At 33.8% G+C, this 18,740-nt stretch overlaps 1 protein-coding gene across 1 annotated transcript in view; it reads right to left on the bottom strand.

Annotated features, from left to right (window-relative positions):
• The window catches only part of LOC118746479 (protein still life, isoforms C/SIF type 2-like), a 375,070-nt gene that overhangs the window by 260,144 nt on the left and 96,186 nt on the right, over positions 1-18,740 (bottom strand). The window contains exons 3-4 of the mRNA XM_036480328.1: positions 16,877-17,022; positions 14,141-14,420 (exon numbers count right to left, since the gene is read on the bottom strand). Coding sequence (XP_036336221.1) covers positions 14,141-14,420; positions 16,877-17,022 — 426 coding nt within the window. The remainder of the gene's footprint in view (positions 1-14,140; positions 14,421-16,876; positions 17,023-18,740) is intronic.

The following is an 18,740-nucleotide window of genomic DNA, read 5'->3' as shown; positions in this document are numbered from 1 at the left end:
GTTTATGGTTTCTAAGGCATAGTCAATGCTTTCGAAAGGTCATTTTTCAATTGCGTGCAAAATTAAGTACCCAGTCGCGACCGAGCGCCATGCACTCACTTTAAAATGCACTGCATTCGACACTTGCAATGCCATGCATTGTATGCACACCTACATACATACATACGTATACGTATGTTGAGTAAATATCCTGAGATGGCATATGAAAGCGCATAAAATTGAACTAACAAAACCAAATGTCCGCGAGCAATGAACTTCTATGGCATTCGTTTTTTTGTCTAGTACTGCCTGCAGCCACTTGCAATGCAAACAACTTTTCTATTCATTGCCTTGGCATATGTGTACATTTGTAAGTACACACATTTATTTATGGACATACATAGTATTTAGGTGTGAGATATGCACTGCCCACTATATATGTATGGCGGATGCATACATAGATACATACGTATTTGCTTTATGCATATTTCGGCGCTTTTCCACAGCTTGTATGCCCTATGTATTCAGAGAATTGTTTGTGTAGCGATCGACCGGGTATTCGGTATGCTGGGTAGGCGCAATAAGCGTTAATTGAAATTTACTGAATAAATACGCATTTATTTGATTTTATTGCAGGTTGTTCTGAAATATATTTCTAGCATTCTTTTCTTAACTTTACTCTCGAGCAGGCCTACCAGAAAAATTTTGAAGAAAATCCGTCACATGAAGATGAAGTTTCCCAAATCGCGCAAATGGTTGGAATTCGTTTCGCCATACACTTTTGCTTCAGTTGGAGATTTTAATTTCAATGGAATGCGTAATGTATTTATTAAATAATACACGCTAACTTAAATTTTGTCACCATTCGTTTGGCAATTCTACCCAACTGTTTGAAAAGTATTTTTTTGTAGATGTGAAGAGTTTTTATGGTTTCAAAATTGGTTGAAAATTACGGCCAAAATTGTAGTTTAAAAATTTTCGTATTTTGTGCATAAATACGTTGTTGTTGCAACCTGTTCAATTTGAGTTGTTTTCGAATTTTGTTATACTACGTATTTGAAACTAAACTTAACTAAATGTGATGAAGAAATAATGGATAATAAAGTGAAGGCAAAATTTAAGTTAAAGACGAAAATGAAAGCAAAGAGAAATACATAAGAATCAAGGAAATTTTTTAATTTTTATATAAGAATCGAACAAATCCCGTCAGCGAAAATTTAGTTATGAAATTTATCGAGCCATCGACCTTTACAGTTATCGAAATTTTTCGAATAATAGAAGTTTATGAGTCAACCACCTTTGCCTATTGAGTTATCGGAATGTATCGAATTATTCAAATTGATCAATGGTTATTGAGTTGTCGAAATTTATAGAGACACAGAGTGGAAATTTACCGATTACTATCGAGTTATAGGAATTTATTGGATTATCAAAATTTGTCAAGTTAATGGAACTTATTAAGTTGTGGAGTCTTATTGAATTTTCATTATTTATGGAGTTAACGAAATCTATCGAGTTATCGTAATGTATCAGGTTTTATCCACTTATCGTGTTTTCGATAACTATTGCTTTACCGAAATATTCCGGTTTATCGAATCGAAATTTTTCGGAATTGTCAAAGTACATATATCGAGTTATCGGAATTTCTAGGGTTACATATGTAGGTATATCCAGCTTTCACTGTTTATAAGTTTATAAAATCCTATCGAGTTACCAGAGTGTAACGAGTTATCGAAACTCGTCGATAGATGTCGAAATTTATCGGGCAATCAAAATTAATCGAGTTTTCGAAATTTCTAGGGCTAGACAAGTATATCGAGTTTTCACTGTTTATCGGTTTATCGAATTCTATCGATTTACCAGAGTGTAACGAGTTATCAAAATTTGGCGATAGATATCGAAATTTATGGAGCTATCGAAATAATCGAGCTATCGAAATTTATAGATTTATCCAAAGTTTATCGAGTTTTATTTAATTATGGGATTTTATTGTTTTGGAAATTGATCGATTTATCGATATATATCAAATTATGGAAAGTTGTCGACAGTTGTTTCGTTTGAAAAACCCCAAGACCCTTAAAAACTAGAAAAACGGTCGGATTTCGGCAGTTACTGGAACTCCTAGTGAAAATAAATTCTATGTATGGCCTTTACTTGTGCTTATTTTACTTTTCCACAATGATGTCAGGCTTTTAAAAATTTCTATTAGTTTCTCAATAGATATTTTAATTAACGTTGCCATTTTTACGCTCATGTGTTGAAATTTAAACCAGAGGCCCAAAATAATTATTATCCTAACGTTTGAGATCAAAAACCTCGCATTGTTTTAAGAGAAATTTAAACAATTTTTCCATTGTTTAGTAATAATTATAGAGCAATATTTAATTTTATTTGTTATAATCGTTATGGTCTCTGATTTAAACCGATTGTTTCGATCTGTTGCCTGTATTCGGCCGGTTAAAAAAAACTGAAATAAACTTTTTCATATGAAATATCTTTTTCTATAATTAAATTTTTGATATGCAAAAGCTAATATCTGATATTTTGCAATTGCGAAAGCGAATGTTACTTCGATTTCCGTGTTAGTGTTTTTCTATAATTGTAAACATATGAATAAAAGCAGTTTGACGAAGAAATCGGATTCGACATATTTAGTTTCGGCATATTACGTATACGATAGGGTGTACCTCATCAAATTGTAAACTTAATCGGGGTCTACACACCAATTTCGTTACTTCTTAGGTTTGTTTAGCAATATCTATGTACGCATCTTTATCTTTACAAGCTTTACGTTACTTTTCACTTGTCCTGTTGTCAACGCAACAAAAAACTTTATTAATTTTTATTGGAGTTATGTGCTTGTAACGGGTGATTTTTTAAGAGCTTGATAACTTTTTTTTAAAAAAAAACGCATAAAATTTGCAAAATCTCATCGGTTCTTTATTTGAAACGTTAGATTGGTCCATGACATTTACTTTTTGAAGATAATTTCATTTAAATGTTGACCGCGGCTGCGTCTTAGGTGGTCCATTCGGAAAGTCCAATTTTGGGCAACTTTTTCGAGCATTTCGGCCGGAATAGCCCGAATTTCTTCGGAAATGTTGTCTTCCAAAGCTGGAATAGTTGCTGGCTTATTTCTGTAGACTTTAGACTTGACGTAGCCCCACAAAAAATAGTCTAAAGGCGTCAAATCGCATGATCTTGGTGGCCAACTTACCGGTCCATTTCTTGAGATGAATTGTTCTCCGAAGTTTTCCCTCAAAATGGCCATAGAATCGCGAGCTGTGTGGCATGTAGCGCCATCTTGTTGAAACCACATGTCAACCAAGTTCAGTTCTTCCATTTTTGGCAACAAAAAGTTTGTTAGCATCGAACGATAGCGATCGCCATTCACCGTAACGTTGCGTCCAACAGCATCTTTGAAAAAATACGGTCCAATGATTCCACCAGCGTACAAACCACACCAAACAGTGCATTTTTCGGGATGCATGGGCAGTTCTTGAACGGCTTCTGGTTGCTCTTCACTCCAAATGCGGCAATTTTGCTTATTTACGAAGCCATTCAACCAGAAATGAGCCTCATCGCTGAACAAAATTTGTCGATAAAAAAGCGGATTTTCTGCCAACTGATTTTGGTAATAAAATTCAATGATTTGCAAGCGTTGCTCGTTAGTAAGTCTATTCATGATGAAATGTCGAAGCATACTGAGCATCTTTCTCTTTGACACCATGTCTGAAATCCCACGTGATCTGTCAAATACTAATGCATGAAAATCCTAACCTCAAAAAAATCACCCGTTATATGCATGCGCATATAATACATATGTATTTTTTTCCATACAAAGTATGTTCGACATTTTTTTTAGGAAAAAATATACAAAATCTGAAATTTGGATTTATATCGTGTTTGTTAAGTAATCAGCTATACTTTGATTAAAATATAATAAATATTGAATAAACTTAAGAAAAATAGACAAAGGTTGCTAGAATGTCACTTGACACTTTTTATTTGGTTTACTGTATATAAAAAATTAAAGGAAATTTTCCGTTTTATTTAAATAAATTATTCAATTATACTATAAAGTGCAGCTGATTTGCCGCTATTTAAACTCGACAGCGTGGTTGTTGTTGTCAATTCTATACATCCATTTGCTTTTTTGTATAGTTTCAGGCAGGCTCTTCCTAAACTATGTATTTGTCAATGTTATTGTGGCTTGTTAACATTTTATTTTTAATATTTTTATTGAGCTTAGTTGGTTGAATAAGGAAAATGAATTAGCAACAAGAGTTTACGGGATGTACATAGCTCAGTGGTTAATGCTTCTGACTTTGAACATCGAATTCGCAGGTTCGATCCCTGCTGAAGTCTAGAAAAAGAAGTCTGATGAGGAGATGTGGTGATCTCCGAAATAGTGCTATAACTTCTACCGCTTAGACTTTGTTGCTTTTTCAATTTTTCTTAATAAACAATCGTGGTACAAAGCTCAATAAAAATATTAAAAATATTTGTTGTTTTATGTTTACTTTGAGTGTGGTAGTTATTCGTAGTATGACAGAAAGTTAGAATATATAGGATTTTGACAACAGTCTGTACCGTGTCATATGCTAGTCATATGAGAATCGAACTTTAGTCTTAAAGTCGCGTTATTAGATACTCAGGTGACTCGGATTGGCCACTAGTTGGGGGTGGCACCGCCCACTTATATGACTAAACTACTCGACCGATCTCAACCAAATTTTTTACATACATTGTGACTGGCCTCCTTAAGTATGGTCTCCAATATTTTTGAAATCGGAAAAGTAGTTTTTGAGATATGCATATATCATATAAGTCACCCCCATTTTCTAAAAATTTCTTGAAAAACCACCTTTTTGCTAAAGAGCGATTGTATTGGTCAATTCTGAATAAATATTGATGAACTCCTTAGCCGCACTGCTCAAAAAATCTTAAATTCCGATACATACACACATATAAGCTCAAGGCCGTATTTGAGAAAAGTCGCCTAACTACGACAATTTTTATGCGATTGCAATAAATGAGGTATAAGTTAATTTGAAAATAGGCTTAATTTTAGGTAGCACTCCATGTTTTGAAATTGTAGAAATTATCGGTGGTCAAAATTTAAAAAATTAAGAGAAATATGGGTCTTTTTTTAATTTACCCGATAAAAAACCCCAACAAGCCTAGTTCGACAATAGATTGTTATATACCATTTCAAAGGCCTATATAACCTCTTCTCAGATCATATTCGACCTTTGCAATCGAATCAGAAATCGTCATTCAAAAATTCATAAATCTTCGAAAACCTATTTTCTGATCTAAATCGACAGGTCGCTACCTCTAAATGACCTCTAAAATATCTATAAAAATAGGCTATAATATTTCTCATAAAAACTAATAAAATTAGGGGTATGGTCTTCTAATTCCCAAAAAAAGCATTTTCAATTGGCACCCTAATATGTATGTATGTATATTTAAATACATAAACACATACGAATTTCATTCAAGCAGTTCTGGTCAAATACTGAAAAATTGGTTTAAGAGACTTGGATATTAGCTAAGTTACCATTAAAGCGTTCGTTCTAAATTTAAACTTTCTTCGCCTTTACAACCAAATTTTATGTCAGACACTTACTTATAAGAGCAAAATAGATCGTTCGGATTCATGAGTGCATTGAAATGCTGATTTTATTCAAATCAAATGCAAATACATACATATATTAATGTCCATACACACTCATATCAGCCCACTAACTCTTAAGGTTGAGCATTACCCAAAATTGCGCTACCGAAACCGAAATGCTTTCAGCATGCATATAAAGTACAGCTATACATACATAACTATATTCATACATATACATATTTATCTATGTGTTTGCAGTTATACCCTGCAAAAAATGGGACTAATCCGGGATGACTCCGGGAGCAATCGCAAAGGAGCATGCGACTAATACCACTTTTGATCTCTTTATATGGAATGAACTGATCGCTTTTGTTCGAGCATGTCCTATGAAGAGACTAATTGTTCACCTTTATACCCGAACGGGTATAGAATGCGACTAGTCACTTTTAAAAAATAAAAATAAAAATTTGCGCCAGCTGCGATTCGAACCGGGGTGCTCAGTTTTGTTAGACGAATACTCTCTCTGTGTGCCAACGCCGCACATGAAATTTCATTGACTAAGTGCGCACATATCATTAAATCGTTAATAGTACCCGTTAGAGATGAGTCGGGGACTAATTGATCTCCAATTATACCCGTAAGGGACTAATTGATCTCCAATAGTACCCGTATGAGACTAGTTGCGACTAATTAATGCCCAATAGTACCCGATTGAGAGGAATCTCGGAATACTCTCTTTAGAGATTAGTCGCACAATTTTTTGCAGGGTATGTATTGTACGTGCGTAAATTTATGTGTACAAATGTATGGATGTACTGTCTATAGATATATTGGTATACGATTCGCTTGCAAATTGGGAAAATCGAAATATTGGCATGCATCGAAAACTGCACGTAGCAGATTCGACTAAATTGTGTATAAACACTGCTTAAAAGTACTCAATTCTCGCTGAATTTTCGCCATATTTTTTGTTCTTTTGAATTCGTTCGTGTACTACAATGTATGCAACATTGGCGGACCCAAAGGAAGGGGGTGGCTGGATGGCTTCGGAAGTTTGGGGTTACAACCCCAACCTCATATCTTGACCGTAATAGAGACTTAACTCCCACTATATAAAGAATTACAGATAAACTTGTTGAAAGATCGAGTAAAATAGATATGAAACTGTAACAATTTCCTGGAATTAATTTATTAACTTTTTATGATACGAGTACGTTGGGTAGTAGCGCAAGGCGTGCTGGCGGAGTGCCTACTTATAATAAAAAAAATATATATAACTATTTTTTGTTGTAATTCACATTCAAACTCGCAAATTTATTGAGGCGATTAAGTTAGTAGAAATAAATTTTTGACAGAATGATTTGTCTGAATGGTGTTTTGCAAAAGCTGGTGAATTATGAAATTAGGTTACGGGGTAGTATGGAAAAAGTTGCATTTTTTTAACTAATGAAACCAATTGGAATAAAACAATCCGATTTTTTTGCAAATAAAGTTTTAGTTATGTCGAGTAAAGGAAACAAATAATCTCCGCATTCTTTATTGTAATGCTCAACACATGTTCAAAAAATTTTAATTGAGATTACGGAAAAATTTTGTAGGATGCCATCAATCCATAAATTAAGGGTGGAAATAAGGTTTTCAAAATATATGTACCTACATATCGTCGCTACCAAGTCAACTTATCGATTGTGCAAAAATTATTTTTTTTTTATTTTCGATACCTTGCGCATGTAAATCGTCGAATTTCTAGTCCTCTGAGAATCAGAGATACTGGCTTTAACAAAGTGTCGAATTCCAAACTTTTCCTAATGTCAACAACATTTTTAAAACAGTATTTGAGCTCTCCTGGAAAAGTACCCATTTCCACATTCGATAGTTTGACATGGTAGCGATGATATGTCTATCGATCCCATTTCCTTCCATGCTGGTAATATAAAGAATGTTGGCATTCGTTTTATCTTATTATATTAAAAGAGCAATTCTTCTATATATATATATATATATATATATATATATCCATAGGGTTCTCGGAAATGGCTCTAACGATTTTAATGAAATTTTGTACACAGATAATGCTTCGCATTTTAAGGTTATCTAAATAGGCATTGTCTCCGAGAAGACTCGTATAAGGTTGCCACCTATTTCAAATTAATTACAAATTAATTAAAACATCATATTATGAGTATCAAATGGGTCTTTTAAAGATCCCTAATTCAAAAATATTTTTAATAGGGTTGCCAGCTATTTTGAATCGCATATTGATTTAATTATTTGTTTAGAAAAAAAAGGAAAAATATTATTATGCATGGGTACCAAGAGAAGGTTCCTAAAAAATGCTATCCCTATATAAAAATTGTTATCTCTTAGGATAATAGTGTAAGCTTGCCACTTATTTTCGATTCCACACAATTTATCCAAAACATCGCAATATGGATATCAAATGAAATGAAATATGAGAACTTTGGTCAGAAAATATTTTCTATCAGGGTTGCCACGCTTTTATGTAATACAAATTTTTGTTTTGTTAATTTCAATCAACAGTTGTTTTGTGTATACACAGTACATATTTATACGATCAAGATATGTACCATTCATTCCAGCGTATTTCGGAATAGGGTTGCCACCTAAATTTTTAGAGGAAGGAATTTACTTAATAGATATCAAATCCTATTTATTTCTAAAATAGTTTTTAAAGCTATCCAAATCCTAAAAGCTTTAAAATGTATATGCACTCTTGGCAAAGCTCGGTCAACCTGGTATTTTTTTCTTTAAAAGACATAACTCGAACTTTATTTAAATGAAATTGTTATGTTACATTTTGAACAAAAAAAAGTTCAATTTAGCCCATAGTGCTTCTGATCAGGGAAGACAGGTCACCCCGTAACGACGCGTACCATGTTTTTCATTCGAATACTACTATGCGAATTCGAAGATATAATGCGAGGTGAAAAGTTACGAGCACCATAAGAAAATATAGTAAAGGCCAGAATAATATTTGAGTTTGAATTTAACAACAACTTGAGATTCACGTCGAAGGTGCAAATTTATACATACAATTAAGTTGTAACAGGCCGATGTCTGTACACTATGGATATTAAAGAAAAATTAATATCGGTGGTCTTTGTTAGAGCAATTTCTGTCTGTCAGTCCGTATGTTTGTAAGCGCATCACTCGAAAAGTAATGCATGAAATTGACTGCAGTTTTCACCAACGTATTGCTGGAGGTCTAACTTGAAATATAGAAAAAAAGAGAGTTGCCACCTGTTTGAAAATTGCAGTTTAAGTAAATTGATAAAATACAGTAAATATTCCAATATGGCCGCCAAAAGAAGAAGGTTTAAGATGGCTTATAGCCGAATATATTTCTGTGAAGGTTGCTACATGTGTGAAAAATTTTATTTAATTTAATTGATAAGATAAATTAAATATTGTAATATGGGTATCAAACTGAAGAGGTTGGGGAAAGGAATTTCAAGATGTTCGGCACTATTTCGGGTCAATGGACTAGTTCGGAGTTTTTTGGAATGTTCCAGAAGTTCCAGTTCGAAAACGCTCTATCTCAGAAAACTTTTCAAGAACGCTCTATTTCAGAATTTGGTTGAAGAAAGCCCTGTCTCAGCTGCCGATTCAAAAACGCCTTATCTCACCAAGTTATCAATACATTTTCATTTGATATAGGGCGTTTTTGAATCGGCAGCTGAGATATAGTCTTCAACCAAATTCTGAAATAGGGCGTTTTCGAAACGTTTTCTGAGATAGGGCGTTCTCGAACTGACTGATGAGATAGGTCGATTTTCCACTCAGGTGTCGATATGCAAGTAAACAAAAAAAAGAACATGTTTCGACAGGCAGACAAATTTTTTTTGGCAAAAAGGGATGTGACTTTCCATACTTATTACAGCCAGCAACAAAAATCAAAGTTTTTAAAAACTCACTAAACAATCAATTCACTCACGAAATTAGTAATGCTATCTACTTTTTCAGTTTTTTTCCCTGACGTCAGGATTTGTTTCAAAGGACTTTGAAATTTCAAGGATATGATAAATTAAAACAATTCAGTATGATTTAGAATAACAGTATAGATAGCAAGTAAAAGAGAAAATTTCTTGAAAAATTTTGTAGAATTGAGAAATGTTAAATTTGTTGGTGCCCAACGGCAAATAGGTATTTAAAATATCCTTTTCAATTTTTTGGTATCCTTAACTAGGAAAGTTGAAAGGATAATTTCAATATCTTTTTCCTCCTTCCATACCAAAAATTTTATTAATTTTTTAAATTTTACGCAGCTTTTTCTTTCTGAAAAATTTGTTTTTTTCTTAATAGCCAAAATTGCTTGAAATATATATATTTAAAAGGAAGCTGAAAGCCTCCGAGACGGTTTTATCGGACATCTTTTATTTATGCAAAAAATATGCTACAAATGTAGACTATCGAGCACATGAAGGTGTTTGTATTTAGCGGGAAGCTTAAGATATAAAAAATGTAAATATTTGTCAGAAAATGCGAAAAACTATTTCGTAGCACATGCTAATCATATGGGCAAGGGCGACTTTACCTTAGGTTTTTTTTTTTAAATAAATTATAATAAAAACTTCCTCAAGCTTTTGCTGAAAGGTAAATAAAAGCTTTTTGTGTACATTTTTAGCGCATAATTTCAAAAATGCCAAATTCTGAGTTGTGACTCTTTTGAAGACGGTTCTACGCTTCCACTAAGATTTTGCCTGATCGTCTTGATATAGCGCGGAAACACAAAACAAATTTTTATTATCATTTTAACATTTTGCATCTGACGGCATTCGAACCTGGGACTTCCTGCACATCACAAAAGTTAAATTCCCTAAAAATAATTTTCCGTTTCAAAAATTTCAAATCGCTAACATGGAAAACCCAAAACGGTTTATTTTTGAAAAAATCATGTTTATTTTTTCTTGGTGTACTATGTGTATGTAAAAATAAATACATTTAAAGAAGGTAGTATCTGTAGCGAAATTTCAGTATTTTTTCGTGAATGTCTTTAATTGTATAAAACCCCTCCTCACCTACCAAAAATATTTTCCTGGGTGCGCCCTTGAAGTGCAATATGTAGTTTTTTTTTCCTAAATCTCTGCAATGGAAATTGAATTCAAGTCATGTGACGATTTTGCTATTATGCTAGCATAGCTATTGGTTTTTTTCGCCTCGTTAGAGTGTGTGTAACGGAGCGTTCGTAAACGTATTTCGCAGGGTCGCAAAGCAGTTGTAAAAGTACGTGCAGCTCGTGACTGCTAAACTGAAATGGCGGCAAATATTGTTGAAGGAATTCGATGTACACAAAAATATACATACATATGTATGTATTCAAAAAACATAAAAGCGAGGAAAATGTACATACAAGTACAAATGTATTTACAGAGTCAGTCGTCCGACTTAAAAGGACGCTTCAAATAAGTAGTATTTAAAATGTAGTGAAATAAGAGGAGAGTTTACTTTATTTTTTTTGGTCGGCATTAATTCAAATGTGTATACTTTACATGAGTATACATTAACTATGCATACATTTCGGATGTTTAAATTTTGAAATTTTTTCTTATTCAAGTGATCGATATTTCGTTACCTAAAGGTGAAAGGTGCCAAGTCAATTTTTTTGAAATTATTCAGGAGAGACGAAAAATCGATGTAGTTTCGCATTATCTGTCATTCTGCATCTAAAACAAAATTTTGAAAAAATGTGGACTTGGCACCTTTTCACCTTTAGGTAGCGATTTGTTAAATTTTTAATATAAAATTGTCGCATGTGCTTCTGTAGATCAATCGAGAACTACTTTAACGGATGAGTCCAGAGCCCTACAATACAATACCCATGAGGGCGCCACTCACTAAAATATATGAAAGTTGGCCAAATGACAGCTTTACTTCACTTGCTTGAAGCGCTCTAAAGTTTCGAAAAGGCGAAATCTCTATTCGACCATGCGCTGTAGGCATTTGAACCACGCGTAACCACCATCGCGTTGAATACTTTCAGAGCTGGAGCGTTTCTGTCCATTCAAACCAAATTCATCGATCAGATAATTTTCACATACCAAATTCAATGCTTGACTGCTGGGTATGAACATTAGTAGGTACATAAATTCCTATGTCCGTGCTATGTTGTGTGGTGACAGGTAATAAGGTCAATGGAAATAAGGTCAATTGACTTTATTTCCCACCCTGGTGCGAAATAAAGTCAATTGACATTATTACCTTTTCAAAATCGAAATAAAGTCAACAAAAATTTGGAAATAAAGTCATTGACGCTATTTCCTCATTCAAATGGAAATAGCGTCAACAATGCTTAAAGTATGTCGATTCATAGAAAAAAATGTTGTTCTTACAATAAACATTGCCCCGTAAGTGTTGTTTTTTAATAGATGAAGAAGGCTTTTGCCAAATCCTCAGTGTTGTGATATTAATCCACACACAATCATGAACTATCACCAATTTATTCTATTAAAAAATAATTTAAATTACGAATATGTAAAAAGGCGATGCGAAGAACTAAACGCCTGCGCACAGCTGGAATACGAGAAATATTTCAAGAAAGAGTGGAGAAATGATCCATAACTTGCAAAACATTTTTCGTTTCTACAAAAATAAAGCGAACACTATTAAATTGAAGACACAGTACATGTCCAAAAACCCCGGAGGAGCACTCAAAGAATTCTGTGTTTTAAATGAGCATATTTTGAACGAATTCGGAATGGCTAAGGTGGAAAAGAACCCAACCTTTCTATAAGGAAACAGTTATAGAAAAAGAATTTTCTTACACTGTATTTATGTCTCCGCCAGCAGTCATTTAAAAGCAGCTAAGGAGAACGACGACACTATTTATTAGATGGCACATTCAACGAGCCAATGTGCCAAAATGCGTGTATAAACAATTATTGATTATTTAATATCGGAACCGAGATCATATAAGTTAATTGATTGGTTTTCACACACTTTTGAAACACAAATTATATGCTTTTTTACTACAGACAAGTTGTTGCCTCAAAACACAGCAGAAATCTTCCAATCAGGGCTGCCAACTCTCCTTAGTTATGAGGTGCCATATTGAGGATAGTGCCAAAGGAAGTGCCAAAATGTGCCAAATAGAAAAATAAAAGTGCCAAAAAAGGTGTAATTCCTTTTAATCATTCACATTTAGCAATAAAATAAAGCCACATTTTCAAAACAAAAGTGCAATGATAAAATAAGATAAACCAGTTGAATAGCCTTTATAAATTAGAAAATTTTAGTTGAGAAAAAGAAGTGCACGCAAAGGATTTAACAAAAATGTATTAAAATGTTATTTTTTACAAAAGCGCCATTTTGGCATTTTGTGCCAAATTGAAAAATTAAGTGCCATTTGAAGTAAAATAGGAACAAATGGCACGGGTTGAGCCAAGTTGGCATCCCTGCTTCCAATAACTTACAAATATAAAAATGTGAAATATCGAGGGCTTGAATTCATTATTACCCTCTATCTGCAATTTGCACAAAAACTAATTTGTGATTTTAGAAACCATCTGGGACTTATTACCTGTCGTTATATAAGGTAGCATTAATATCACTGATGACAGTTAAAGCTTAGGTGGATTTTTATATCAGAATCTCATCTTTGTGAAAAGTGTGCAGATAGGGGGTATTATTGAATATAAGCCCTCGATGTTTAAAATATATAAAAATTTTATTTCAACGTATACAAAAAATAAATCTACCTGCGTTACAGTACGTCGGGAGACGGGGAAGAGGGGCCGGGGGGGGCCGCGGCGTAGCGTGACGTGGTGTGCGCGCCGGTGGCGCGGGGTACGCAGGGCGCGAGCGCGACGCGCGCGTTGTGGCGCGCTGACGCGGGCCGCCGCGAAGCTAAGCAAATTTAATGTTTGAAAGAGAAATAATGTCAATTGATTTTATTTCGTTTTTAAAAAGGTAATAATGTCAATTGACTTTATTTCGCACCAGGGTGGGAAATAAAGTCAATTGACCTTATTTCCGTTGATCTTATTACCTGTCACCATGTTGTGTATGTGCATATATATGTATGTATTTCCGGATTTGATTTTTGACTTGTGCGTCTTATGAAGTGCGTATGCGATATATATTTGCATACCTATATGAAAATCGCATTTACTTTACCATCACGCTAAAAATGTACATGCGCGCGCTTTGGAATTGTATTTTTTTACTAAACGTATTAAGATCTTTGATGTCGTTCGCTGAGGATTGTAGCTACGCTATTCCATTGTGGCATAAATAATAAATACATACATACATACTTACATTCATATGCCAGTATTTGGATATTTGTTATGAAAGAAAGCTCTCAAAATAGTTTTGGTTAACTGAATGTGAAAGGAATTTTATAAATGAGTAATCTCCCTAAATAGATAGTAGATAACTTTTATTATGAAAAGTAGCAGGATTGCATATGTGGTGCTGCTTTGATGTTTCTATTTTGGTTTGAAGTAAAGCGTATATACTACGTGTGTGTGAGTGTGTGTGTGTTGGAATTCATTTCAGCTATTTTATTTTTGCACTCACCTGACAGGGCGCCTGGAATAGATACGCATCACCGAATGCTGTACTCAAACAGAATATATAATCACGTTTGGGATGTTCCGGTATTGGTTGCATAATCGCACCATCAACAATAATTAAATGTTTTGGTGCCGCTTCGACGCTACGTCCCTCACGTGAATCGCACGGATAGAAGAGTAGTGTCGTGCCTTTGAGGCAAACCCAATAGCCTTTCCAGCCGCGTTTGCGTGCTAATTCGATTTGATGCTTTTTGCGGAGTAGCCATTTTTTCACCGACAAGAAACTGAAATGAAATATGTTTTGTTTTCAGTAAAATATACACATATTTAAATCAACTATTGTCCTAATTCGAGGTTAAAAGCAAGTTACCTTAATTAAAGTTAGGGATAAAAAAAAGAAATTTATTTTTTTAAATTACATTACACTCTACAGATTTTAGATTGAGTGGCTAAGATCAAGCCAATACAAAACTTGTGCGTTAGAAAACCATATATGTAATACTCCTGTAGAAAACATATGTCAATGCTACTTTGGGCGCAAGTTGTTTTGTGCAGGCTCACTAATTTACATAATCAAGGAATATACTTCTTTATAAAAATGAGAAATATTTTTGAAACTAATGATATGGAAAATTTTTTTGCAGTTTAATAAAAATAATCCGATTATAGTTCAGGAGGAATGAATTTGAAATTTAGTCAAGCTCTAAAATATTAACTTCAATAGTGGTTTCTTTTTGAAAATATCAAAAAAAAGAACAAAAATTAATTTTTTCATTATATAAATTATTAGTTTATTTGAATGAGTAAACATTTTCATTATCTATGGAAAACGATTTCATTCATATGGCTGCGCCCGCTGATTTCGCAGTAGCGCAACCCGTTAAATATTGAAAATTATGGTTTTAAAAAACTTTTGAAATCTGCTCCTGTACTCCACTTGACTTCAAACCTACTTCGTTTTTATACCTTTCATGAGTATGAAATGGTATTATAACTTTGGTCCGATGTTTGTAAGTACCAGAACAAAAAGAGATAGACCCATGAAAATGTATACTTATATGATCAGAACGTCGAGCTGAGTTGATTTAGCCATGTCCGTCTGTCCGTCTGTCCGTCTGTCTGTCTGTTTGTATGCAATCTAGTCTCTCAGTTTTCGAGATATCCGGATAAAATTTGGTAGGTGGGTGTATTTTTATAATGTATTAATCATTTGTCGGAACCGGAAGAATCGGACCACTATAACATATAGCTCCCATACAACTGATTGTTCAGATATGAGATTTTTCATTATAACTTCTCCATTTATGCAGCTACAAACATGAAATTTTGCAATACTTGCACCCATTATCAACAGAATACTTACAGTGAAAATTACAAAGATCGGGTGACTATAACCTATAGCTCCCATACAACTGATTGTTCAGATATAAAATTTTGCGTTATAACTCCTCCATTTATATAGCTAGGAACATGAAATTCCGCACTGTTTTCAATAATTATCAACAGAAAACTTACAGTGAAAATTAAAAAGATCGGGTAACTATAACCTATAGCTCCCATACAACTGATTGTTCAGATATGAGATTTTTCGTTATAATTCATCCATTTATGTAGCTAGGACCATGAAATTTCGCGCTGTTTTCACTCATTATCAACAGAAGACTTGCAGCGAAAATAACAAAGATCGGGTCACTATAACCTGCAGCCCCCATACAACTGATTGTTCAGATATGAGGTCTTTTATCATAACTCCTCCATTTATGCAGCTAGGAACATGAAATTTCGCACCATTTTCACTCATTATTAACAGAATACTTACAGTGGAAATAACAAGGATCGGATGACTACAACATATATCTTCCATACATCTGATTGTTCAGATATTGGATTTTACTGTAAAACTCCTTTATTGGAACAGCTAAAACCGATAAATTTCGTAAGATATTTTATAAATAATAATACAAAGTCTACTGAGAAAATCGTCAAAATCTATGCTGTATAAGCTTTATCTCCTATAGCACTGATTGTTAAGATACCAGTTTTTGCCATATATCTCCTTTATGTACGAAACTAAACCCAATAAATTGTGTTACCGGTTTACATACCGATCACATAGCGGTGAAAATCACTTAGATTGGTGTCATATAAAGTATATCTTCCATACCTCTGATTGTTTAGATGCGATTTTTTATATAAGTATGTAACTCCTCTATCGATGTATGCAGATGTATTCAAAAGCAGTAATCTGTCAAAGTAAAATTTGCAGATGTTCATGAAAGGTATGAAGCCTTCGGCATAGCCGAAGACAGCGCTGCTCTTACTTGTTTCACTGACGTTCTGGCCCTCTTACGCCCCTGTTATATACTAAATAATAAAATTTAGTTCCTTTATTGGTTCTTAAGTGTCATATTATTTAATTTTGCGGAACATTTTTTTAACCTAGCATGAGTCTTTTTAAAACCCTTGAAACATTTGAGTGGTGACATTTTTTTGTGCAATTTTTGTGGCACAATCGGGAAAAGTGGATTAACCATTTACTGGAAAATATTTAAATAGGTGGGTGGTAAAAACAACCCTTTTTAAAACTAATACATTTTTTCTAAAGATTACTCTAAATATCAAAGCTTAGTTATTATGATTACATAGTGAAAAATCGCAGTTTTTGCATTTTGAATACATATAGGAGGCATGGTTATTGTCCGAATTCAATGATTTTTTACCCAGCGAAAATTTTACTCACCCAGCTTTGCGTACAGCACCAGTACAATTAAATGAGGAAGCAGCTGTTCCAGTTGCCTTTGCTTTATATGGTGACGCCATGACACTTTCGCCATCATCTTCATCAGATACGGCCGTAGTTAAGCTCATTCGATCATCATCAGATATCTGCAAATAAAAAATTTAAAATTTTAATTTACTTAAATATCTATATCTACATATAGGTTTTTTAGAAAAACTCACGAAAGATAATTACAATTATACATTGGCCCTTACACAATATGTTTGTGTTTGGGCGAGCTTATCCTCCGATTTGTGGCGTGCGCCTAGAGATTGTCACACAAAGGGGACGGACCTACAGTATTACGCCGACTTCATACGGTAATTGTATTTTTATCAGAAGCTATTTTACATGGCAGAAATACACTCGAAGGTTTGACATTGCCTCCCGGCGACCGCTATTCGAAAATCGTTATTTTATTTTTTAATGTTGGTCGGAAACTGGCCCAGGCCCTGCGGAATGGTAGCGCGCACCACTAACCACGACACCGCAGCAAAATAATTATAATTATACATACATGCATATGTATGTATTGTAGGTACAGTGGCAGATTAAAGAAGAAGGAGCAGTCAGCGATATACCTACTCTAGGAGCCCAGTATTGGAATTTTCATATTTTCGGTATTTCAAACATTGTTTTGTTGTTCGGCAATTATTTATTTCTAGAAATTAGTGAGTATGTTTTCAGCTAAATCGGCTCCGCGATATTATTTAACGATTGTCAAAAAGCGCAAAATAGTACATTCCCACTGCACAGAAATCTAAGATTCCGACCTCGAAATATTCAAAACTTGTATAAGTACTTCCATCGCATGCACCTCACCTTCTTGCTTTTTCTGTGAAACGTCTAGCATTTGCAGTTATGAGTGTGTGGTTTTTACTTGATTTCACTATAAAAGAAAATGGTGGTATACCTTGAGGCACTTTCCACAGTGACGCCTAACTTAGATGGCACACATTTTTTTTCTTAATTTGTGTTGAAATCTCATCAGAATCCAAGAATCTCCAACTCTTCAAACAACAGTTACCAACCGAGTCAGACAAACAAATTTGATGGAGAAGTACAATTTAAAACTTTCAACAAATTCTCTACATATTTGCTAGTACTCGCGGTATATAAGAATAGAATTTTCACACGAGTACGGAGTAGGTACTAATTAAATGCTAAAAATATTATTAATGCTTTTCTTCTTATCTCGTAAAGATACATACAGTAGAAAAAAGTATCAAATATCACTCTGCTAATGAGAATTTAAATTTTTGATGGGCTGCACGAGCCAAATTTTGATCGCCAATATCCTTTAAAAGCGAGATAACTTTGCCAAATCCTTTTAGGGTTTTGTTTCTATAGATCAGCTCTATCCAAGTGTTTTGTTCTTGTAAAAATTTATAATTTTTGCTGTTTACTTAATCTTGGCACTCCGAGTGTAAACTTTTAACTTTAAGCTTTTAGTAACTTTAAAATACATACATATTCATATCAAACCACTTATTATTAATTTTTTACCAAAGTCTATTAAATACATAATATTGCTTTACACAATGTTGCTCGTGTGACAGTCGCAGTTTCGAGGAAAGCAGAAAATCTAAACTTAAAAATTAAAGCAAGCTCTGGGGCGCAGCATATGGAACAAAAACTACATGTAATTTTACCGAACTCTTTTACTAATTCACTATGCATTAGCGCTGTTAAAATAATTTTATTGCACAAAATCTGTTTTTTTTCCCCCTAGAAGGCAGCTGTAGGCATTTAACATGACTTTTGACCGAAAAGTGTACAAGCAATATACATACATAAGCAAGTAAGAGCTACATATACATACAAA

This window comes from Rhagoletis pomonella, unplaced genomic scaffold (assembly GCF_013731165.1).
Source record: "Rhagoletis pomonella isolate Grant_MI unplaced genomic scaffold, Rhpom_1.0 Rhpom_scaffold_00010, whole genome shotgun sequence".
NCBI classification, from domain to species: domain Eukaryota; kingdom Metazoa; phylum Arthropoda; class Insecta; order Diptera; family Tephritidae; genus Rhagoletis; species Rhagoletis pomonella.
The sequence above is the reverse complement of the archived record's forward strand: the minus strand, read 5'-3'. Positions and strand labels throughout refer to the sequence as shown.